The sequence below is a fragment of the Pyxicephalus adspersus genome, chromosome 1, assembly GCF_032062135.1.
Source record: "Pyxicephalus adspersus chromosome 1, UCB_Pads_2.0, whole genome shotgun sequence".
In the NCBI taxonomy this organism is placed as follows: domain Eukaryota; kingdom Metazoa; phylum Chordata; class Amphibia; order Anura; family Pyxicephalidae; genus Pyxicephalus; species Pyxicephalus adspersus.
The window spans coordinates 18,133,002-18,159,444 of NC_092858.1; the positions used below are offsets into that span (position 1 = coordinate 18,133,002).

At 36.5% G+C, this 26,443-nt stretch overlaps 1 protein-coding gene across 1 annotated transcript in view; it reads left to right on the forward strand.

The window, feature by feature from the left end:
- The window catches only part of DYNC2H1 (dynein cytoplasmic 2 heavy chain 1), a 226,246-nt gene extending 205,979 nt beyond the window's left edge, over positions 1-20,267 (forward strand). Inside the window, exons 86-89 of the mRNA XM_072398645.1 lie at positions 12,458-12,567; positions 14,668-14,749; positions 18,730-18,846; positions 19,952-20,267. Coding sequence (XP_072254746.1) covers positions 12,458-12,567; positions 14,668-14,749; positions 18,730-18,846; positions 19,952-20,110 — 468 coding nt within the window. The 3' untranslated portion in view covers positions 20,111-20,267. The remainder of the gene's footprint in view (positions 1-12,457; positions 12,568-14,667; positions 14,750-18,729; positions 18,847-19,951) is intronic.
- The last annotated feature ends 6,176 nt before the right edge of the window (positions 20,268-26,443 follow it).

Here is a 26,443-nt window from a genome sequence, read left to right on the forward strand (position 1 = left end):
GTCACTTGCTGTGTTAGTTTGAAGCTGGTAAAAAGACAAAATAGATATTTTGAAAAGAATATCATTTTCTTCCTGTGATACAAAGCATGGCACTGTTCAGTCTACAAACATGCCAATTTTCTATTGTCAACCATTTAACAAGGTCTTGGCTTCAAAAGAAAAAAAGTTTCATACAAAGGCTTGTGCAAAATAAAATGATGTTATAAAGATTTTTCTTTCTCCCTGTGGTAGTACAATGGTTCATTTCCAAATATTCCTTGACCTTTACTGCTGGCAGGTTTTTTTCTCTCATTTATTTTTTACTCTGACCCACATGGAATATTACTTATATTCCTAATAAAGAATTGGTTGGGAATACTTACAGGGAGTTTAAGTTGATTTTGGAAGTGAAAGAAAGAAGAGGAAAAAAAGAACACAATAAATGAATACCATGTAAAGTGTACAACAACAAGCAATTCAAAGAAAGTATTGCTATGAAAACCTGTTTAGTAACCTTCACTAAAGAGCTTGAATTTTGAACCAGTGCTCCTTCAATTTGGTTTATTTATTGTTAAAATACTATTTATTACTATTTAATACTATTTGTGGAACCTGAAGTACTTCTATTTGAGCTTGTTGGAAATCCTAATGGACAACTTATTCTGGAATCATACACAATATTAACTTATTTATATAGCATCAACGTATTACGCAGCACTTTACAAAGTCCATAGTTTTGTCACTAACTGTCCCTCAAAGGGGCTCACAATCCAATGCAAGTTCACAACTTTGAGCTTACACAAGCTTAAGGACTTCTTCTAGCCCCTATGTCACAGTGCTAGGTCAGTCACTACGAACCAGTACTATTTTGGGAAATTGTGAAAAGAGAATTAGACACACTTCTCAAAAGGTGCAAGTTTTTGGCCTTTCTGGCAGTACACAGTACTGTACACTACAATATATTTTTATTTTCTCATGAAAAAAAACTTTTAGCAAGTAGTTGTGACTTGGCACGGCTATTCTAAAGTTTAATATGTGTAATCTAAAATGTAGGTTAGTTTATGGCATTTCCACCTGTAACTGCTAGATATAGATTTGCAGTAACTTCTGGTAATGCCACTACTATTCTGTTCACTGTACCCAAAGACATGCATCTCCCAGCCTCTACTGCATTTATAGCTTCCTCCACCTCTCCTGCTTCTTGATCATTATTCCACCTGCCATCAATTACCACTAATTAGAGAGCAATCTGTGTTGTTAGGAACCAAAGCTCTGCTCCAGCCAAAATAGCTACCACCATATAGAGTGCAGAACAAGAGATTGTAAGTCAATAATGGGTAAAAGGGGGTGCACAACTTCAAAGTTTAAGCTCCTTCATGACTGTTCATAACATAAAAGTATATTTTATGTTTTATGCAACAAAAGATATCCAAAGTCGTAGCTCAGTTACATTTGCTGATGTTAGAATAAATCTAGCCTTTTATGTGATTATAGTATTGTGTGTCTTAATCTTTGTTTAAAAGTTTGACCTTCAAACTGCCAGGCTTTATTCTGTGGTTGAATTAGTAAAGATGTTTTTCTTTCTGAAGATAGAAGGGACATATGGTCTTCAGAAGGTATGTTACAAAGCAATAGGCTTGGATTTTTTTTCTTCTGTAAGTGTACTAAATGTGACAGCTCAAAGACTGACCTTTGCTATATCTATGCTCATTGATGTTATTTTTTATGATCCCGTACTGCAGTCATGTTTTCAGTTGCCTCTATATTTTGACAAAACCTGCTTAATGACTGTTCTTACTCCCTAAGTTTTTTTTTAGTTTTATTTCATTTACACATTAGTGTTTGCTGGCATTGAATTAATAAGATCAAATAATATTATTGTTATTACCTTAGCCAACATATTAGGCAGCAGTCCATAGTCATGTCACTAACTGTCCTTCAAAGGGGCTCACAATCTAATGTCTCTGCCATAGTCATATGTCCTTAATACAGTCTAAGGTCATTTTCCGGGGAAGCCAATTACCCTAACTGCAAGTTTTTGAATCCAATCACTACAAGCAATGTCACACACTTCTTTTCTGTGCTTTTACTTTGGGCACCCCTGCTGGCTGAGTGGTTCAGCTTTGGCTTACAGAAAAGGATGGAATGGAGAATTTCCGACTGTAGCACTTGCTCCAGTGACTACTATATTGACATTTCCTCTAATGTGTATTTTAATGTTTATTAGAAAATAGAATGGAAAACTTTCCCAATAAGGACAAAGAAGGAAAAAAACGACAGAGCTTAAATTGTGTCTTTATGGCTTAATTTCTTAACTTTTGCAATTTTGGCTGGTCAGACATCTGAATTAGTTTTTGTTATGACTTACTGTTCTGACGGATTAGCACTGAAGATTGTTTAAGGTTTTCTCTATTGAATATGGCTATTTTAGCAAGTTCAGTATGTTCCTAAACCTTAGGCTATATTTTTCTTCAAGTGACTACCACATTGACACAACCCTCTCTTATTTTCTTTCTGTGCCAGTTTCAAGTGGTCCTCCTGACTCCCTAGTACAACATAAACATATTAGTGTGATAGACTTCATGTTTCTGTTTTATCGCTGCAAGTTGTTATAGTCATCTGAGAGGAGAGTACAAGGAGAATGAGGCCCCAGTGACACACTTCTTTCCTACACCTCACCACAAATTCTTAGTAATGTCACCCTGCAGATCCCAGAACTGCGCCTAAGCCCTAATGAATTTCCAGCTGGATTGTTGAATTCCACAGATAACATCATTTTAAGTAATACATGTTAGATCAGAAGAAATATATTTCAAGAGAACTCCTATTCCTAGATACATATTTTGGGATGCTTATGCCAATAAAAAATATAACTGACTTGGGTCTATTCTTTGAGAAACCTTCGGATAATATTACATTTTATGGTATAAAAAATATGCTGAAATCCATAAAAACAAATGAAAAAATAAACATTTGTTTAAAGTCTTCATGAAATATATTGCTGCATTATATTGCTGCATAGTAAGAAGGTAAAGAAGTACCAGGCAGTAAATGTTTTAGTTTATTTTGATTAGGGATAGCTTTTTGATACAACATTTTTTTCCAGGATAACCCACACAGTACGCTTTTACTACGTACAAGTCCAAATTTGTTACCTAAAATTGTGGGTATGGGGCAGGCTGGGTCTAACTTTTTTGTTTTGTCTTGAGCACAGTGTAAAAAGGTCCTCTGTATATCACTTCTTGTTCACATGGGTGTTTCATGCTGTCAATAAAAAGTGTGTATTGTAGGGGTTCTTACAGAGTCATAGGGTAGTGACATCATGAGCAGCTTCAAGGCACCTGTCTTCATTAAGGCTTCGCAAACACATTCGACTTTTGTCATTGGAAAGGATCTATGGAGGGTGGAGAACGAACAAACAGCACCCTGCTGCGGTCTCTTCCCTTCACTTACATTAAAATCGTTAGTGGTTTGTGGATCCGTCAGGATGGATCCATGAACAACTTGAGACAGCTGCTGTACACGTCAGATTCTCATCCGATACCAGCCGTCAAGTGATAATCAGTCGACAATTATCTGACAATTATCTAGCCTAAGGGCAGAATGAGGTGAATAGAAAAAAAGGGCTCCTAGAAGTGTTTTGTGAATGAGCAGGTTGAATCTGTTGAATTGTAATTCTTTATTTTAAAGTCTTTGTTTTACTATACATATAGAAGAGATTTGATGCTCAAAAGGATTGTTTTAATATTTTTTTTATATAGCATAAAGTTGGCGTGGGAAAATGTTAGTCGTATCAAAACTTTTTTTAACACCTATGATCAAGTGGTCATTTTTTTTTCTGGGGTTTGGGTAACACATCCATTCAAGTGACCTCAAGAGCATCCCCCATCTTTTTTGTTTGTGACAACCAGTCCCTCAAAGTTACACTCCTTGCCAGTCTACAACTGGTCTGGTTTCTGCTCCTTTTGCTGATGTCATCAAGTATTATGCAGAGCTGGCTACCATGTTGTCTGGATCTGTGGGCACTGGTAAGAGTAAAAACACATACCAGAGAAACAAACCATCAGCTGTTTCATGACTTGAGGTTAAGGTAAGCATTTAGTGTCCCATAAATACTAGATCCTTTTATAGAGTGGAGGGACCATTTTTCATTTATTAATTTTTCCTTAATTGTGTCCAGGGTTAAGCTTAAGAGTTAAACATAGCAATACAACTTAAAAAAAAATTGTACTCATTAAAAAAAAGAAAAAGTGGTGAGGGGAGGAAGAGCTGTAATGTTCAGTTTTTTTTAGAATTCAAACATAACCCTACATTCACCTTATAAATGGAGGCCGTGCAATTTTTTTTTATCCTAAGCATCCTTTTCAATTCAGAGATACTTCATGTTGACACAAAAAACTTCCAGCAAGCTATAGATGTATTAGGTATAGCTTTTATATACAAAGCCATATGGTGTCACTACCAGCATAGTTATTTTTAAGAAGTGGACACTTCACAGTAAGAAATCTAATCATTTTATCGAATTATATAGCAATATTGAGTTTTATTCTGCAGGCCTTCAAGCAAAGTGTTTATGTACATTATAGACCTTTTTGTTCCAACTTTCAAATCTCATTTTGCTTTTAAGTGGCTTTTTCATTTCTTTTTAACTTTTCCACATTAAATAAATGTAAGTGTATACAACATTTGCTTAGTTCTTTTTTATATGTACGGTAAACACTGTGTATTGCGGCTACATGTAAAACAACATTAGAATTTTTCCATTATGCATCTTTTCCCTTATTTATAGTTTCACTTGCCTGCACTGTGTCAAGATGTACTCTGTATTTATATAAACTCAATATTTACTTGGCATGGCACTAATAAAACGCAAAGCTAAGCCAGGATATTAAATTATGCACCTTAATAAGTCCACACTGAAAGTTCCTTCGTTATTATATTTGTGCTGTTTACACAAAGCTGAGCTACATTAGTTTTAATAGTGGTCTCTGCGTAGCAAATGTTAGAAAACATTCCATATCAGAATATGTTTTCAGTGATGAGGCTGTTGATCAGATAGTAGAGGCATCATGCTCAGTGGACCTTTACACAGCAAATATAAACATTTTTGCATTTTTTTCCTCTTCTTCGTAGAAGGAAAAGGTGAATAATATTGGGTCTTTTACAGACTCATCTGGATTTGAACCAACCATCCCAAAAAACTAATTAACATTTTTATGGTTACAGCCTTCATTAAATAAGGGTTGAAATTGACAGACAAATACAAACAATGACCCAAGAGGAGGACTCTGCCCAAAAGAGCTTACAATGTAAGGGATAATGTCTGCATTTAATGACTTTGGCTTCACCTATTATATCCTATTGATTCAATCCACATTTTCAGAAGATTGAGCTGTAAAAACCCAACTCAGAGAAATTGGTTTCTTTAGTTTCAGATAGAAAAATGATGGAAAAGATTTAGAAACATTGGGCCTGATTTAATAAAGCTCTCTAAGACTGGAGAATATAGACTGTCATGGAGGAACCTGGGTTATCCAGCAAAACTGGAATAGATCGCTATTAGTTGGCAAATGCTTTAAATTCTGAACCAGATCCTTTCCAGCTTTTCTGGATCACCAGGTTCTCCCATGATAGTCTATCCTCTCCAGTCTTGGAGAGCTTTAATTGCCTATTGTATCCCCATTATATAAAATGTGGTCTGCTCCTGTGATAAAGAGGTTTCCCCTCACTTTCTTACTCACTCACCCACCCATCATCTTGACAAGGGTTTCTCAACCTTTCTAACATGGGGGACATCTTAAACCAACTTTTAGGTTTTCAGAGAACCCCTTCTAGGAGGTAAGAATGCTTCCTAAATTGCTCGGCAGTGGAAAGAATAACACTCTTATGGATAGTCAAAAAGTCATTGATATCAGTTAAACTGACATGAAAGACACAATAAAAATGTAATTGCTCAAAGAACCCCTAGCAACCTTTAGAGAAAACCTAGGGTTCCCCAAAATCCTGCTTGAGAAACGCTGATCTGGACTGAATGTACACAAAAGTCATCCTTAGGGAGACAGATATCAGTGAAAACCCAATGTACCCCCACCAATACTATATTTCTTCAAATAATCAACTTTTATTATAATTTTTATTAACTAGTTTTTATAATTTTTTAATTAGGTTAATAAAACCAGGTATGTGAACAGCCCATCTGTAATCAAATATCAGATTCCACATTGTAAATATAATCTCAGTGGGGTAACAAAGGCATCTTTTGGAAAGTGATGACCATAATGCATTTAGTGGAGCATCTTCCTTTTCTTTAGACAGCTGCAAACGCTAAGACACTAAAAGAAATTACAATTTCAAACATAATAATTGGAGTAAATATCTTCCAAAAATGACCTCTGAAACAATTGTGATAGCACAAGCAATGAGATAATCTTTTGTCAGTCAGGGAAGTCTGGTATAGCAAGGGAACAGCAGGAAGATTTATATTATTGTTGTGTTTGAAATCCCCATTCTTTATTGCTCCTTGATTTTAGTTTTGGGTGTCTCTACCACCTTTTTTGTTCATAAGCATTTTTATTTTATTATTTAACCTTTTACTTTTTGATATCCTAGTATCTACAGTGCTATGGCACCTGCTTGTACTCTTTTACCAAATAAACCTATTCTAGAGATGCTGGTCAGCAATTATTCTCCCCCAACCTGGGAAAGCCAAGGTCTTGTTATAAAACTGTCAATATAAAATAATGATACTAATATAAATGGCTTTAAAACATAGTCAATAAATATGGTGAAAATGTAAAGTTTGTCTCTGGTTTCACTGTAAAAAGAGGTACAAAGACAAGATATCTAAAAATGCACATAGTAGACTAAGTAAAATTATATATTACTAAGTTATAACAATATTAAATACAAATATCAGTCATTTTTCCATCGTTATTAATCATGGCAGTGGTAATTCCTACAACAACATAACTTCTTATTAAAGTGAAAAGATTTGTGTTAAACGGTAATAAAATTTCTACAAACACCCACTGAAGCCTTTGTAATTGTAAAATAAATATACCTAATAAAAAGTCAGGCATTGAAAATCCTAAGATGCCATCCTTTCATCTAGGCAGCCCAGCTTCGGTGCTGTCTCATAATGGCTTTAGCTAGTGATAGGTCAAGCTTTAGTTTATAAATACATGACTCTTCCATACTAGATATGATTAAAGGACTGAAATCATTATATTGGAACAGCTGGAGCTCAGCATTTCATTTACTCACAAAGTAGGAGTGTGGTTGAGACAAGTTCTTGCAAATGACAAGTCTTGGCTCACACTGACATGTTTACAGTGTTGCTGTGTTCTGTCCCCTGCCTGGTGACTGCTCCATCACTGAAAAGACTGCAGCTCAGACTCTAGAAGTGAGACATCTTATTTGCTACAACCTGCAGTGCAGCTCTGGAGTCCCAGAAAATCTGAGATAATTCCTTGTTGAACTCACAGTTTATTCCTTCAAATAAATGTGCTAAGATAGAAGCTGAAAACATGGCAGTTGTGCTAAGAAAATCAATAAAGTGCATTTTAGAAAGAAACGCCATAGGAATAGAAAACATAAAAGTTTAACAAAAAAATAAATAGATTCGGAAAGGCTGGTCGGATGCTGATAACAACGGCCTTGGTACTGCGGTTCCTAAAAATGTGCATAAAAAAGTATATTATCTGAAATAGAATTTAAGCACTTACATTTGTTTGTTACATGTCCATGCCCTGTTCTGAAATATGTCAATATAGGAAAGGGGGAACATTTTAATGGGGGAGCAGATCCTATGTCAGAGCAACTCCTTTGATGACTGGTAATCTAATGCTGGTGGGGTACTGATCAAAGAGCTTCAAAAGTGGTACAGGAATCCCAGATCCAAAAAACAATCTCATTAGATAATCCATAGGGCTCTAATAATTGTTGGACATGATCCCATGGCTGCTTCTCTCTTTCCCAAATTCAGGTGCTTTAAAAAATAAAAATAATTATAAAAAAACTAAACCCAGTTTAAACTCACCTGTTCTATTTCAGGAGCCATTCTCTTCCTTCTTCTTTTCCTTGTCCTAATTTTTGGCCATTCGTTCAGTCCAAGCAGCTTTAGGGAACTGCAAGCATGGTTCAGAGATTTTTGAAAGGTATAGAGAGTGATCCAATTTTAAAATATGAGGCTTTCCCCACTTGGTACAATTAGAAATTGCCAACCCCTCAAATGTCAAATATTGTAGGGAAAGGGGAAAAAAAGATGAGGTTTGTGGCCATTGTTTTCCATTTCAGGCTTTCTGGATCACCCAGGTTCACCATAGAAAGTGTATCCTCTCCAGCCTTGAAGAGCTTTAATAAATCAGGTCCAATGACTGCATTGCATTTCTCAGGTCAGACTTGTGATGGTGACAACAGTGGACCATGCTTGCATTATGTTTGTTTTTTTACATTAACAAGGTAGTTTATTGCATGGCATAATTTGTTTCACCATCCATGAAATAATTACAAAAAAACAGGGTTCATACATCATCTTAAACATTACATTTAGTATGGAAGTGATGTCCACTTAATCCATACGCGTTTCGCCAGATAGGCTTCTTCAGGGGAAATGAAAGCATCAGTAAGTGTTAAAGACAATGAGTCTGATTTATAAACGCTCTCCAAGGCTGGAGAGAATACACTTTACACTGTGAAGCCGGGTCATCCAGCAAGCCTGGAATAAATTTCTTAAAAGTAATTTGGTATTTGTTAGCAAATGTTTTTACTCCTGGACCAGATCCATTCCAGGTTTGCTGGGTCACCCAGCTTCACCAAAAAAATGTGTCCTCTCCAGACTTGGATTGCTTTTATAAATCAGCCCCAACGAATTAGGTGTCATGAAATGAAAGATTTGTGCGTAGGAGCTTAGGACTTCAATAGTGGAAGTTGTTAGTGTCTGATGTTCCGGTATGAGATATAAGTGTGGGAGAGGAAAATAGATGCCGCAATAGTACTTCACGGGTTCTTTGTTAATTTCATTATTGAAGATTCTATTATCTTATTTCCAAAGAGAGTGACAATAAGTTGTTCCTGCTGCTGTGCTGTCAAGAGTCTAAACTGGACTGGTGTGTGTCCTATATTGCAGTTAAAGGGAATGATCAATCCATGATTAAAATGTTTTAACTTTTAAATGTAGCTCCACATTAGGCATATACTTATATAATTTGGTGTGTTTTTTCCTAATTCGCCTATAGTTTAGATTAATTAATGGGGAAATGTGTCTACTGTAAATTAATTTCAAGGTACAAATAGAGGTCACAAAGCTAGCAGTAGAAGAAAAAAAAATCAGTGTTGCAACATTTTGTGTAATTCCCTACTATCATCAGATATAGGTGCAGTCATGCCACGACACAGTTGACTTTCTCCAGGCAGTTAATATGCCATGATATGTAAAGTATGGGAGATCATTTTCCAAGCTGAACCATGACGTTACAACTTCATTTGTTTGATTGTAGCTCCATTGTAGCTACTAATGAATCAACAGAACCTCTGAAATGATTGCAGTTGGAAATGCTATACAAAAATGCAGATTGTCTTCTGCACTCAGAGATTGCTGGTAGTGGCCACCCACACTTGCGCTTTAATTGGCTGTCTGAGAATGGACTCTGGGATGCAAAGCTCTTCCAACTCTTATTAAAAGCAATCCCACAGGGATCTACAATCAGTCCGGCAAGCAATTAATTTCAAAACAAAACCTGAGATGTGCGCTTGAACTTAAAATAGTTCTCACCTCCCCAGAGTTCTTAATTACTTGAACACTGTGATCGCTGTTTTGACAGGTCGCTGAGGAGCTGGCGTTATGCTACTTTGACAGCAATCAGTCATCCTGGCTTAAATGCGAGCCTTCTCCAGAGATATATATTTGTATCATACCGCTGGATTTCAGGCTAAATATAGCAGTGATTTTTGTTTTTATTTTATTTGCAATGCTGATTAGGGCTGTTTAGTCCCAAAGGTAGATAAAAACCCAAAATGAATGACATTTAGTTTGTAAAAGCCTCATGTATCATAGACAATTTAACTAAAAACTTGCCTCCGTATTTTTTTTTTTTTCATGCTTGGCTGTCATTAGGTGCACTTAATCTGTAGCCTCTTAATAGTAACTCCCTTCCTACATGCTCTCCAACAATGGGGCTGATTAATTAAAGCTCTCCAAGGCTGGAGAGGATACACTTCAGTGAAACTGGGTGATCCATTAAACCTAAAATACATTTACTAAAAGTAATTTGCCAGCAAATGTTTTCAATTCTGAACCAGATACATTCCAGCCTTTCTGAATCACCCAGGTTCACCAATGAAAGTGTATCCTCCTACAGCCTTGAAGAGCTTTAATAAATCAGGTCCAATGACTGCATTGCATTTCTCAGGTCAGGCTTATGATGGTGACAACAGTATACCATGCTTGCATTATGTGTTTTAAAATGGTCAATTGTAGTCTCCATTAGAAACCCTTGGAGCATCACAAAAGCACAATTGGAAGACAGGGACGCAGCACTGAGCTCGGATCTTCATGCCGGGGGGTGACTAAGTATTATTTTAATGGAAGCTACAGAATTAAATATATAGAAAAGTACTTTTGAATTTACGTTACCATAGTAAAGTCTGTATGGGGTTTTAGTGATATTGTTTGCATAGACAATTTCACCCAAATAGTTTTTTTTGCTTTCGAGTTTGAATGCCTATTTGGCCTTTACTGCCACCTAGAATCCAGCAGCAGCGCAAGATAGAGCTTTCCATAGTTGTCGATGTCAGTAAGTTGTCAGTAAAACAATTGATTATTTCCAGTGGACTTGATTGATTCATGTGGCCACGAAAATGGTGCATCGTCTGCCCTCCAGTAGATTTTATGTAGGAGGATATGGTAAACTTGGGACAACAGTTTGACTTAGGTGAAAATTCACAGCCCTATCAAAACATTGAAGGGGCCCAGGGCAAAGACCATAGGTGTATGTGCCATATAGCTTATATAAAAAGTAGTTTCATGCATGCTGAAGTAAACCTTTGTTTCTGTGTGTTTGTGATGTTATGTGTACAAGCTTATATTGTTATTACCTTCAAATTGGCCTCAAGAGGTCTTCATGGAAAGTGTATGTTCACTTTGAAAAGTTAATGTTGGTTAATTGGATGAACCAATGCTCAATTTGAATTCTCATTCATTCATGTGCTTAATTAAAATATTCACTCTTATGTTCTTTCATATTATACAACTTTTCCATTACAGAGTAAAAGCTTCTACCACTCCCAGAGGAGCATGTATCAACTCTGCCATACAGCTAGCCAATGCCAACAGGAACATATTTATTATATTTTGGCAGCTTTGTTTAGAATTACTCCTTCAGCTCCATCAAAACAACACTATGATACAATAAAATTTGCACATGATTGCCTAATTGTGTGTCTCTTTTAAATGAAGGTTTGTCATACCACCGTGATGAACGTCTCTCTCAGCAATTCATAGAATATCAAAGAAGTGCCACTACTACTCGTTATATCATTCTGATTATAGATAGTACCAATCTGTAAAGCTGTATACTTCTTACATGTTTTCTCTGTAAAAGGATCCAATAAACAACAGAGTCTGTAAGAGTTAATATAAAGTTTAAAAATAGTATACCCTAAAGCAGCTCCATTTTCAACATATTTTTTCTTTTCCATTCATTGGAGCATATACCTAGATTTTATTATATAACATATGGGTTATAGTGTCACTCAAAGCAGTAGATACAAACCAGGCCCCTGCTTGTTCTAGGCTTTCTGCTAGAAACCTTGTTCTCTTTTTTATCCTTTTTTTTATATATATTTTTTTTTAAAACAGTGATTTTTAATAAAGCTGCAGGGTGGGTCACAGGCGAGATTTATAGATTCTGGAAGAGTCCTCAGCTGCAGCCTCCTACAGAATGCAGCTCAGCCATTTATGACCCTATGTGTCCTTCAAAGAACACAAAGAAAAAGATTTTATGCAGAGTATGAAAATCATATTATTTTACTCCTGAGACAAAACATCTAAAATTTAAACTGTCCAATGTTCCTACATACTGTTTGTCTTGTGAATGATAGAGTTGTTTGGACAGTCTGCTCAATTGTGGCTTTTCCTTTCTTTATTGGGTAACAAATCCTTCTGCAAAAGACCCAGATGTTCCTTAGATTGTAAACTCTTTCGGGCAGGATCCTCTTTTCCTTCTGTGTCACTGTCTGTGTCTGTCTGTCATTTGCAACCCCTATTTAATGTACAGCGCTGCGTAATTTGATGGTGCTGTATAAATACTGTTTAATAATGACTTCTGCACCAAGTACCCAGGCCTCCCAGTGATTGTTTTTGCTAGAGATTGGTAATTTTGGAAATATGACCCTAAAATTATTTTTTTTTCCTGCATTTTAAATTTCCGTTATATATATTAGTTATATATATATATATTCTGTTTTATATTTGATACAGAATTGGGTGGAGAAAGCTGAGAAGCAGACTCTTTTATCGGACACATTAGACCTGTCAGAACTTTTCCATCCAGATACATTCCTAAATGCTTTACGTCAAGAAACTGCAAGGTAAATCTACACATTCTCTTATGTTTATTTGTTGTTCTGGGAATCTTCTTTACACTCATAGGACGTTTATGGGTAATGGGTGAAAAGATTTTTATTGGATGTAACATTTTGTATAAAAAAAAATTTTAGGCCTGTAGAAAATGAAATCTGTCTGCAAAGAGTATTCCTGGCTATTTTAAGCCTCCATGAACTATTCACTAATGAACCTGCCTGAGCAAACAGTTCTGAGGAGCTTTCACAGCAGGTACTGCCACTGCTCATAATTAAAGTCAAACAAATACACATAGCCTGACATTATGTGAAACTACAGTTTTTTTGGTATTGTCACTTGAGATACAATACAAAAATATTAAATTACTTTTAAGGTTTTTTTTTCTCTAGTAAAGGTAAGAAGAAGATAAAGTGGATGTATATAGTACAACACATGCATCACAAAGCAACCAATCAAAATTTATCTTTTAACTTAATTCTTATTGGATGGAGTTCTTGCGCTCTACAGATCTCTGATGACACTTTGCATGTCTGTACTCAACCAGCCTGCTGAATTTTGCTCAGTTTTTGATTTTTTTTTAAATATTTATGTCCTGCAGGTTCATGGTGTTCCCAGTTTGACGAAAGACAAACAAATACTTTCTGAAACTTTAGGGTCGTATATATATAGCAATGTGTTAGTGTTGTGGTTGGGATGAAATAAGGTTGAGGCTAAGGTTGAGAAAACCAATACAGCAACCATGTGGCAATGTAGTTAGAGGATATTTTGTATATAAATTGCTTAAATATCACTAAGTTGGGTTATTGATTAGCACCCTGGCCTTTGTAGCGCTAGGTCCCAGGTTTGAATCTCAGCCAGCACACTATCTGCATGGAGTTTGCAGGTTCTCCCGTAGTTGGCGTGAGTTTCCTCTGGGTACTCCATTTTTCTCCCACATTCTAAAAACATGCATTTCAGGTAATTGACTTCCCCCCCAAAATTGACCTTAGATGGTATTATTAAACATATGGCTATGGTTAGGGACATTAGATTGTGAGCTCCTTTGAGAGACAGTTAGTGACATGACTATGAACTTTGTAAAGCGCTGCATAATATTTTGGCCCTATACAAATACTGTGTAATAATAATAATAATAATTACCAATTACAGGTTGACAAATTAACTTGGCATCTTTCTCATTGTATGCAGATTTATTGTGCATTTTTTTTCCCGGGAAATACCGCTGTTAATTTTTTTTCCCCACTGTGCAATGTTGCACACAACAGAACTCCTTCAAATATATATATATATATATATATTTATATATATATATATATATATATACACACCAGATCAAAAAGATGCAAATAGGAGAAGTTAATTGTTTGAATTTACATGCATCGGTTCCCAAATTAGTTGCTTCTGCACTCAAGTGCACCATGGCAATTTTCCATAGTTGCTTTAGTTAGGCCTCTGCTTCTCTCACTCTCTCCTGCCATTCTTCCACCACCCCCACTAGCCGATTATTAAAGTCACAAGTTGGGGGGGAGCAGAAGAAAAAGCCAAAGTAGCTAGGTGAAGCCAGGAATCAGCATGGGAACAAGCAAACCTGAATCTAATGGGCTGCCTAATGGCAGGAGGGGGGATCTGTTAAGTGAGATCTGTTACTGAGGAGTATTTCAAGGAAGATCTGTCACTGAGGGGTGTGCTTTTATGGTTATTTTAGAATGCTTGTATGAAGTAATTTAATTGATATACATTTTTTATTTATATATTTTGTTTTCAAGCTAATTAAAGCCTAGGCCAGAAGAAATAGAACTGCTGTTAGGCCTTACATTAATTAGGAATTTGTTTTGGCCCAGGGGTGCCTTAAAACAATTTCCAAGGCGCTAAGGGCGCTGTGAACAGGAAAGAGGAACCACTGATTTAACCCCTGGATGATATAACAAAGAAAAATCTATATATATGGAGGTTGATAAATGCCTGTGGTCTGCAGAGTCATGTTTTCAGGAAACATAGCTGCCCACTCCCTTACTTTGTTTAGTAAATAAACATAATACAGCTGTAAGCTTTCTGTACACCTACAAGTCTTCCTTTTAATGTCTTTGCCACAATTTCTGTCTTACCAGAACAATGAACTGCTCAATGGATAACCTCAGATTTGTAGCATCCTGGAAAGGACGCATTCACGATGCCAAGCTCCAAGTCAAGGTAATAAAACACACAATAAACATCACACGGCACAATGAAAACGTCATGTTCAGACAAGATGTTCTGGTCATTGGTATGCAGCTCAGCTCAATACATAATAAAACTCTTTTAAAACTCCATTGTGATTTACCTTTCTCCATGTTTCCCTATTAGTCAAACAGCCAGTTGTGTTTTCCTTGTTACTTGGCATAATTTGCAAACAGTGTGTAGTTGTATGTGACCTCTGTAGAAGTCAACAATTAAATTAACAGCCCACAGGATGGTTTATAATAGCTGCTGTCTGGCACCATTCCGTATTATAGAATAATAAGCTGCAGAACCTCACATGTCAGCAGTTTTCTCCCTGCAGTTCTGCTTTATATAATCACACTTATTAATAGGAATGGTACGGGTCGCAGCCTAAATATCTATCTGCATTAAATATTTATGAAGTATTTTATTCTGATTTAAAGTATGTGTTAAATGCAGAAATTAAAAATATATATATTTTTAAATTTGTCTACCCAAAACAGTTTTTCCATTGCTACTGACAAGAAAATATTGGCTTCTGTTTAGAATTCTAGTGATGATATGGTGCTTGTCTAAATCCACCAAACTGCACCAATCACTTCCATGCCAAATGCTGCATAGCACATTTGTTATAGCCTTGTAGAAGGTAATAGAGACATAAACTACTGCAGAAAAGCCTTGCCATCAAAGCCTCTTATAACTATAAGAAACTAGTGGGGTGATTCATGTTCAGCCAGGACAGATATCGCTGTCACAAATCTTCCATTTGCATGTCATAAGGGTGAGCGTATGTCCTAAGGAAAAAATCATAAGTTAAAGCTTCTTAGTTGTCAGAAAAATTAGTGGGACCAGAGGTATAGTTTTGTAACAGCATATGGTAACCTGTATGATATTTTTATATTAGTACCATATTTTTTCTCTATATCTGTGCTTTGAAATCACATGTAGTTAAACAGTTAGGTTGAAAAAAGACACAAGTCCATCAAGTTCAACCACTAGGGAAACAAACTACAAACCAGCTTATGCCAGATAAAACCATATATGCACAATTGATCCAGAGAGAGGCACAAAACACTTATTGTTCAGTTTGCTCCAAAAGGAGAAAAATATTCCTTCCCAATCCCGTGAGCGCAGAGCCTTCTGGGATACATACAATCATGGATCCCAGGAGGCTTCTGGCGGTTCCTTCTGAGCATGCCCAATCCCAGGGATGCATGGAAGGAGCAATTTCCTCAATGGGGGGAAAAATGTCACCTGATCTCATGGCTGTGCAGTGTGGGATTTGGTGATGTAGGCAGAAAAAGAGGAACAAAGATGGCGGCGCCCGGCGCTTCCACCACGCCGAAACGAAGGTGGATTCCAGGAGGACACTGGAGCCAATCTAGGAAACCTCCAGTTTTTGTTTTATTTTAGTTTAGTTCCTTTTTAAAGTGACTAATAAAAAAAGCCTTACATGGATGGACAGTATATTATATTTACCTTTTTGGCTGCCCATGCTGTACATCTTTGCTGATATTTTTTTTTTTAATAAATGTGGAAATTTTCATGTAATACAGAGCGTACTAAATATGTTGGTGTTCTTTAAATAAAAGGTAATATTAATAATATACTATAAGCTATTTATCATGATTTTTTGCAATGTATTGGTTCTATATTCCCACATCTGTAATCATATTACTTTGCACTGCATGCAGTAAAGTGGTTGACAATGGCAGGAACCTTGTCTATGAGAACACTGCAAGGTTGGAGCCTGTACTGCAGCTGATTCCAGAATCTTTTACTTTGGATGGTCTTTCTACTCCTAAATAGGGTGGCACCAAATGACTTCCTTTGTTTTGTTCTGCACAGATCCTTCTCTTGGACAAAACATTAGTTCCACAGACGTCACAGACGCGAATAACGCTTGAGAAAAATAAAAGGAAAAATTTTGATCCTATTAAACACCAAACATGTTGTTTAATGGACTTCTGTGTTCCAACTATACCTAAGCAGAGTTCGGGAGATAGCAGCTGCTTGTTGATTGCTTGTTTGCCTCCATTGTTTTTCAGTGGGTGTAATATTCCCCGCTCACTCATATTATTTATTTTGGCTCCATTTGTGTTTGGGTTGAGCATTGTTCAGCCACACCAAATGGTGTTTAACGACATTGTTCCATTAAAGCACGCCTATCCTTGAATAGCTGGATTTGTATTTAGAACAATTAGAGAATAATTAAAGGAAGTTGATTGATGATAATAGCTGCTCATTTAGGTGTCTTTAATCCTACCATTATGTTTAGACTTTTATATGAAATAGACTCTGGTGTGCACGCGTCTCTTCTACCAGCACAGCACGCCATGTAATGAGATCTATTCATTGTATCTGATTGTCACTAGTAACAGGATCTGCTTATATCAAATTAAAATTTCATTGAGCCCTCTATGTTTAAGATGATATTATTTTTAGAGACTGGTATAAGAGTTTGGATGCTGAGGACTTCTGTTTAGGACATTTTCCAAAGAATCCTGTTTAAACCAGTGCAGTTAAACTGCAATAAAGGTCCCAAAAATAGATGTATTGCACGTCTTGTTTTTCCCCTGACTTGAATTTGCTGCCTAAAATGCGCCTGATTTTATTAAAGCTCTCCAAGACAGGAGAAGATAGACTATCATAGCTGAACCTGGGTGATCCAGCAAACCTGGATTGGATTTCTTAAAACCGTTTGCTAATATTTGGCAATTGGTTTCAATCCTGGATTGCCCAGTTTCTCTCAATATAGTCTAATATTTCCAGTCTTGGAGAGCTTTGACAAATTAGGCCCAATTAGGCATATTTTTATTAGTTTCAGGTAGTCTAAATGCTGCAGCACTGCTTAAATCTTTCTGAAAGCCTGTCAACAGCTTGTTTAAAGTGACAGCACCCCCATCTGTGTTTAACATTTCTAACATTTCTAGTGCTGTATGTAGTTTGCTTTGTGAAAGCTTTCTATTCATACGATTCTCATAAAAGCTGAAACTTAAGTGTATTTATAGCCAAAACATTTTTTTTATCAGAGTAGATTTGGGACCCTGTAAGGCAGTGTTTCACAAAAAGGTTCAATATCAGGAAATGAGGGAAATGAGATCCCCGGACTTCCACACTCTATCCTAATCTATCTCTATATCCTCTAACTCTATCCTATAAAATTTTTGGTCTATAGATGTATTGTAATGTTTTATTCATGACCCACTCTGCTGGTAACAATGTACAATTAGATTACAATTAAGGCCACATCAATCTAGACTGGGTAAGCAGTGACAACAGTATCAAGGAAAGTTTATAGAGAGGAAGTACACACTCATCATAGTTACATAGTAAGTCAGGTTGAAAAAAGACATAAGTCCATCAAGTTCAACCACTAGGGAAATAAACATATCCCAGATATATAACCCTATAGGACATAGTTGGTCCAGAGAAAGGCAAAAAAAAAACCCTGGTACAATTTGCTTTAACGGGAAAAAAAATCCTTCCTGATTCCATGAGGCAATCATGAAACATGGATGGATGTAACACGTGGATCAACATTTTCAATGCTTTTTAATAGTAGTTTGGTAAATATGGGTAAAGTGCGTGATATATATATAGATTTTTTTTTTTTGTTTGTGGTATCTGTGGACACTGCTGGGTTGCTGAGTGATGCAAGAAGTATATTCAGTCTATTGCAGCTCAGCTTCCTCTAAAACAATACCACCTGCTAAGCTTTGACATTTCTACACACTTTTTATTGCAAAAGCAAATTCCAATCTCCTTTAAGTTAACAATGAGGAATAATTGAGGTGTTTGTTTTGAAGCTGGATTTCCTCTTCTCACCCATCACAGTGCATTCCTTGTCTTCCTGTTATTTACACGTATGTCTAATGCTCCAGGCCTTTCCACTTTACTGGTCATGAATGTATCATATGCATCTAAGACAGCAAGCTGCAGCTGATGATCTCCTGTGTTTGTGTTGTTAGATCAGCGGACTGCAGCTGGAGGGATGCAGTTTTGATGGAAATCAACTTTCAGAAAACCAGCATGACTTTCCGAGTGTATCGATGGTGCCACCTTGTTATATGGCTTGGATTACACAGGTACAGTAATAGTAGCTATACAATATAATGGGTTTCAGCCGCAGTTCTTGACTTAATAAGGGCCACGCATCATCAGTATGCCAATAAATGGTTCTAGACTGAAGACTTGCTAGAGGAAACTGACTCAATTTGCAGATTGGGCATCAGGGCTAATACATATAAATGTTAACCACTAATGCCAGTACCTGTACCTGAGCCCCCCTGATGGGGCATGAGCTGAAAACCCTGGCCTTTCTAAATGGCACTGAAAGTAACATGAAAGCTGTGTAAGTTGTTTTACTGTGCCAAATAAAGCTTCCATTAATCAATGTTATCAATAAATTATTAGAAATCTCCTCTGGCACAGAAATAACATGCACAGCCAAGATTATAGGCAATTACATTTTTATTGATGACTTAATATATCTTTGGTAATGTGCCACTATTATGTTATAATTTAAAAGCTCCCCTCCTGCCATCGGCAAAGTCAACATTTGACCGAAAAAACTAGCAGGCTTCCTAAAAGAAACTCTGTTGTATGTCAGGATTATGACTTTATCATTTTATACACGCTTTCTGCTTTTTCTTTGTAGAATTCTAGGGGGATCCTGTAAGACCAAGCTTCTTTTAAACCTTTCTACCCTGAATTAATTAGAAAAGTAGACACTTGTGTTCATTAGTGTTCTGTGAAGGCATTCCCCAACATATTGATGTTCAGTGGAAAATGTCCACTTCTGTTTGTTAATGGAGACGGGAAACCTTCACACCGCTGCGTTTTTATATTGGTGGCCAGTGGAAGAAATATCTCTTTTCATTGGTGGTCTATTGAAGGGAGCACCATCGACATTGGTGGTTAATGGGAGAGGAACCCCCTTTCATTGATAGTGGGAAAGTATGCCTAAGGCCAACAAAAATTCAAATGGGTGCCAGTGGTTATTTACTTAGCATGTGAGAGCACAAGATCTACTGCTGTTGACCTGTTGGTGCAGGCACTGTCAGGTTTGAGAACATTTACGGATAACTCAACCTAAGAAAGGCTAAGCCTATCACAGATACTCATATGATGTTGTAGATTATGAAGCAGGTAGCAGGTTCTTTTATACCTATTACATTATTGTATCAACAGAATTCACATGGTATCTATTTTCCGGAGGAGTGCATTTCTCTACCAGTGTACACCAGTGCTGAGCGGGATCGAGTCGTGACCAACATTGACGTACCATGTGGTGGAAACCAGAATCGCTGGATACAATGCGGAGCTGCACTCTTTCTTAAAAATCAATAGAGGCATATGGGACCATTAGACATCTGATTTTTCAGAAATGTGATATATTACCTCCATGTGATATTTATATATTTTGTAATAGTTTCTTTATTGATGTTTCTGTTGCATTCTAATAATGTGATTGTTTTATTAAAGAGGACCTGTAATTTAAAAAAAATATATTTGCAGTCTTTTTTGTTGATTGTGATGTAAATTGAATATTCTTTATTTTATTTTAAATTTCCGTTAACAGTAACATTGACAGAGCAGCCCAATATATTGTGCAAGGTTTCAGCCTTGAAAATACACTGGTTATGGTTGTTCAAGAGTAGAGCTTCATCAGCAGAGAAGTGAATTTTGATGAGAGTCCGCACAAGAGACCATTTGGAAGTAGGGTTTATTTGCTAGCTGATGGAGAAACCTTTAGGTGGGGCAAGACAAGTGAATGTAAAACTCAGGAACTTGGATTAGACTGGTGAGTATAAACTGGGTTTAGTTCTGCTTTAAGGGGGAACCCTTAGCCCATATCTCACCAAATGTCGGATCATTGGGTATACACACAACCTTACATGTTCATTGTAATAAATTTGTATTTCTGAAACACTCTACTCAAACAGATTGTAATGCTGATTTTACTGGGCTTCAAAATCACATCCTAAATGGTAAGTTAAATCACTTCTAAGACACAAAGGACCCATGCATCAAAGTGTCACTTCTAAGATCTGCAGTTAATTCGGCACACCAACCAATCAGATCAAATCTACCCTGAGACTTTGAGTTTGATTGGTGTCCCTGGGGAAATAATTCCAGCTCCAGTACTGATGCTTTGACACATCAGGTTCGTAATGATGGATTGAGTTCTAGAACCAGCGTTGGTACAGTATGGTAAACTCCTATGAAGGTCCGTTAATTACTTTATTTCAGTAAATGAATGATTAACCTCCCTGCTTAAAATGCAGCTCGGTAATTGCTGATTTGTCACTAACCCTAATATATGATAATCTAGATGCTTCATATCACACAATCTTATCCATGTGTATGCATCCTGCTGCGCTAATATGCTTAGGAATTAGATAAAAGAACAAACTTTATTCTATGTTATTGAACCTCGAAAGAATCTATTTACACAAATGAATTCTAAATATTGCATTGGTTAAACATTTAAAGTGGAACTAAACCATGGAGATAACTTGCCTGTCCCCATTCCCTTGTGGGTGCCGCCATTCTCTTCTTTCTTCTATATTCCGATCTTTGGCCAGCTTGGTTTGGCTGGCCCAGAATGTAATAACTTCAACACAGACACTCAGGAGCTCATTCAGTCCCAGGCACCCGCAAGGAAACCTGTGATGTGCCGGGTATCCTAGCCACCAATGCTGAGCTGCACCTGCAAATTTTCACTGCTGGGGCAACAATCAGGCATATAGGAATACCTTTTGCCCCTTTTTGCAATAAAGCCCTGCCCAATCCCATATTTAAAGTGGGACTTTAAGATCTCCCTTTACTTCCTTAGTGGTCACAGAATGTTAAACGAAATCTACCGATTCTGGTTTTGCAAAAAAAAAAAATAAAGCTTCCAACCCTTTCTCATTGTATGTAAAGCCTAAATATCTGGAGTTGATTTTATAAGCTGTCCCCAGGCTAAATTGTGCAGTCAGTTGTTCAGGAACAATCCCATCTCCCCCAGAGTGCTTGTCTGAGTTGCTCTATAAATAAGTCAAACCAGCAAAGATTTTTCTCTCTTTTCTGCATTGATGTTCCCCAATAACTTTGATTGTACATTTCTCTTTCCTAGAAATAGATCGTAAGGCTTTGAGGAAGATATACTTTTTGAAAATGGCTAAAAAAGAACAATAGGTAAAAATGTATGTGATTTATAGAGAAAATACACACCTATCAGTTAAATTTTTTATTATATGTTAATAAGCCTACATATTTATTAGTTGATGTTCATTATCCAAATTTAAGTATTTCTTTACAATGATTTTACAAACAATGCTTGGTGTTTTAATGATATTGGTTTTTTTTCATAGAATGGTGGACTTTCGAATAAAGAAGCCCAGCCCTAACTCTGCACTTGCTGACTGCTGTTGCTATACAGAGCATAGTGTACCACTTTTTAACAGTGGCCAGAAAAAGTATGCCCAGGTATTGGTGCGCTCACTCAGTACCTTACCTACGGTATCGTTATCGAATAGTGTACAGATAGGGACCATGTAATGGCATGGAGCAACTGCCAATGAAAGAAGACATCACAGAACTGTTCATCAACCCCTGGTGGTAGGAATAGCAGTTAGGCATTCTCCACACTATCTTTGGGGAAGTCTATCTTTTAGGTTAGTTCTATAGCTAATGGCTGAGGTTGCTACCCTCCCTTCCTCAATACCTTATCTTTAATACCTTCTGTTTCTCTCCCTATTATTTTTATTATCTTCCTTACCCTACCAGTCATCTACTAATGTACATTTTTATTTTATTCATTAATACTAACATGCTATTTATAGCCCTGAAATATTACACAAATGGTGTTCACTTGGTCATATCACTAACTGTCCCTCAGAGGAGCTCACAATCTTTTATCCGGACCATTAGTCATATTTCATAGTCTAAGGACAGTTTTGAAGGGAAGCCAAATAACCTACCTTTATGTTTTTTATGTTTGGAGGAAACCCACACAAACACGGGAAGAGCATACAAACTAGATAGTGGGCTGGCCGAGACTATTTTCTACCTACATTCAAGTTTATAGCAAGGTAACCTATTACTCAGAAAAGAGAGACTTTTACCTCTCTGCAACCATATGCATATTCACACAGGTGAATGTTAGCACTTTAAAAGCCAAAGGAAATGCCGACAGGAGCTGATAGCTAATGTACACAATGTGCAGTGATCCCATTTATTAGTGGTTGTTAGAGGCAAACATGAGCCAATGCTACTTAAATTACAACTGGCTGTGTTGAAATTAAATGTAAATTGTATAGCCCTTACCAAACACCAGCCGGTAGAACAACAGGCAGCCGGTGGTCTCTCTTTACAATACCAACCCTGTTCCAGCCAGGTAATATGTACACATCACCCAGGGTTTACCCCTGCCTGGGTTTCCAGTTCCCAGTTGAGAATGTTAGGAACATGTAGCAAACCAAAGCCAGGGTGAGTTTGCCCATCACTAGACATGAGCATAATACTATACTATACAATTATACAATTCCTTATCTTTCTCTCTCTCCCCTACATTAGAAAAAAAATAATATGTATTTGTCAACCATTTTTTTTGGAGAAGAAAACCAGTGAATAACTCATTTCTTCTGTTTACAAATTAGGTAAAAATGGTTTTCCTCCTTTTTTCTTTATATAGGGTAAAGCATTGAAAATGAAAAAACTACAAATTTTTATTTGATCCCCTTTAATAAATTGTACTGTACTGAGTTGTACTGCAGCTCCTGCAGCATTTGGTCTTCTAATATGCTGCACCATATCCCTATAATAAATGCGATTACACATTATTACTTGGTGAGTGTAGAAGGTGACAATACAGAATGCAGTATCTTTGTATCCATAAAACATCCAACTCTTTTCAGTACTTACCAGAGGACTATTAGCTGGAATGGCTTGACATGTGTCCTGTAAGAAGAGCAGATGTTTCCTGTTAGGTTCCCCCAGTGCCTGAAAGGAATGCCGCATGGAGCAGCGCTCAACATGCCAGGGAACCTTGTTAGAGAGAGTGCGGGGATAAATTGTATGGAATGTGTTAAATTCTAAAATTCCTTGTTCAGCTGTGTCCTCACACATAGCTCTGTCTCCATCATGCCTGCCAGTGAATCTCAAACTTGTAAAACATCTGCAATGTATTTTTTTCAGATTTGATATTGAAAATTGCATTTTATGATTTCCACTTCTGATCTGATCTTCTGTATCTTATGCTTCCAGTTTTTAATTTATGAAGTCCATTATAAATGTGTATTTTACTGTCTGCAAAAATCAAAAACATTGGTGTCAGGGGTGCAGGATACACTCTAATACTAAACTAAATTAATAAAACATTTGTCTATATTTCAGAAGGTATAGGTGATATCCCTTAAATAAAATACACTTACCTGTCTGATTGCAATTTTTTTAATAACACTCACCTGTCCTTGCTGAGTTGCAGATGCTGCCACCGTCAGCTGCTTTTCTTCCAGATTCTGTATCTTCACCGATCTCGATTGGCCAGGCCGTCATGTGATTCCTTTGCACGTGCAAGGGAGTTCATTTAATTCCAGCATCCAGGAACCTGCAGGGATACCCAGCATTGGACAGTTCACAGTTTATATTTTTAAACTCCAATATTTTTAAGCTGTGGCATCAAAGGACATCTAATCCCTTGCAGCTACATTTAGTCCACTAATGCCTGGCATTTTTCGGGGCATCTTTCCTAAGGTGACAATGATTAGCCATCCCTATGTAATATGTGTTAACATGGCCACTTGTAATCTCCATGGGGTACCTGTGTGACGTTGACAATGCAGAAACTAAGCTGGTGGACAGGATCAGTGCAAAATCTCCCTGGGATAGGGAATATCTAAACAAGAACCCTCATAGTAAGATACAGTACATGTATTTAAAAATGACTTTCAATATGACAGTAACAATAAATGAGATTTTGGTAATTTACCTTTACTTTAAGGATACCCATGAATAGGTAGAGATCTATATAAATAAGCATTATTGAAGCAAACATTCCTTTTATCCATGTAAAATAATGTTCTTGTGAAAGAACCTCCACAGATAAATGCCACCGGAACAATTGATCTGTAGAGCTGAAAATTGTTTGTTTTTAGATGTTTGTTTTTTCATCTGAAGATAATGTAACAACCATATTCAATACATTTGTACATCTCCTGTACTTCAAATGATCATTTTGATATTATCTAGCATCACTGCTAAAGTTATGGCATCAAAAAGTTGATAGTCAAAAACAATTAAAGGCGAACTCTAGGCAAACCGCTAAATACAGAGATAGTAAGCAAATATGTGAGCTGGTTTACCTGCCATTGGATTTGTATTTCTGATTTACACAGCTCATATCACACAGTTGGAAGGGCAGAAGAGCTGATTTTTTCTAGGCTATCTTGTAAGTTTTGCTCCTTGGTTGTGCCCAACTTTGATTGGACAGTGAAGGAAGCTTCTCTATAAATGCAAATGATTAAAAATAAAAATAAAATTTGAAAATTTACCAAGTTCTATAAACAAAAAAGTAAGATGGTAAGTTTTCTAATGATCAGGACAAATATGGGTATATGTCTGGCGTATAAATATTCAGAATTGATATATCATGATATTTTTTTAACGTGTGTTTAAAATGCTTATCTATTCGACAAATAAATAATCAGAATTCATATACTCGAATATAAAAACCTAGGTGTATAACTACCACTAGATTTCCCATGACCCGGATATATGAGAACTTTAACTGGCAAGTCAATTAATATTATACAGCAAGAAGAGGGTCCTTTCCATGCAAGTATACCTGAGCAATTTCAATGGAAAAAAACACTCAATGACAACAAATTGGGCTTTAATAATAAAATAGGGAACCTGACGACTCCTCAAATATTCCCCGGCAGGAATCAATTACTGCCACTGAAACTCAAGGACCTAGAAGATTCCCACAAAGAAATGTTTGAGGGATAGTCAGAATCCCTGTTTTTTTTAATAGAGCTGATAGAATTTTATCATCTTACAATATAGGATTATGTGTACAGTATGATTACACTGGATAAAATAAAAAGTGGTTACAAAAAATAGAATATTTTTTGTTACAATAATGCATTTGGTAGCTCGCTATTTTAAATGAAGTTCATTTAGCAGAATTTAATTATGTTTTTGCAATAAAGTGCTTCTTCATAAATGCTAATAGATTGAAAATAATATTTTGAAAAAGTAAAATTGTAAATGTAAAAAGTTGCATCTATAAACACAAAATGTAGGTAAAATGGAAGGTATTCTAATGATCATAACAATCAGGGAAATATGTTTATAGTTGTATCTGGGCAGAAGAATTTTTTTTAGGAGAAATTAAAGCCCAGCTAAAACTTTCTATTTTATTATTATTATGTAGTCTGACCACCAAAATAGAATAGGTTATGTGGGAGATTTTTATTTTTTAAATGACAATTTTTTTGCACTCTTTGATAACATTGCCCCTGCCTGCAACATGTTACAGATCCAGTGTTCTACTTAAAGTGGAACCAAACCCCAAAAAATAAAATACACACCTTTAATCCCACAAATACGTCAGGAGTTTTCTTTGTTTGGGTCCCCCGTCGTTCCAATATCCGTCTTCAATCTGGTGCTTCTGAGTAGGCGCAAGATCAGGTG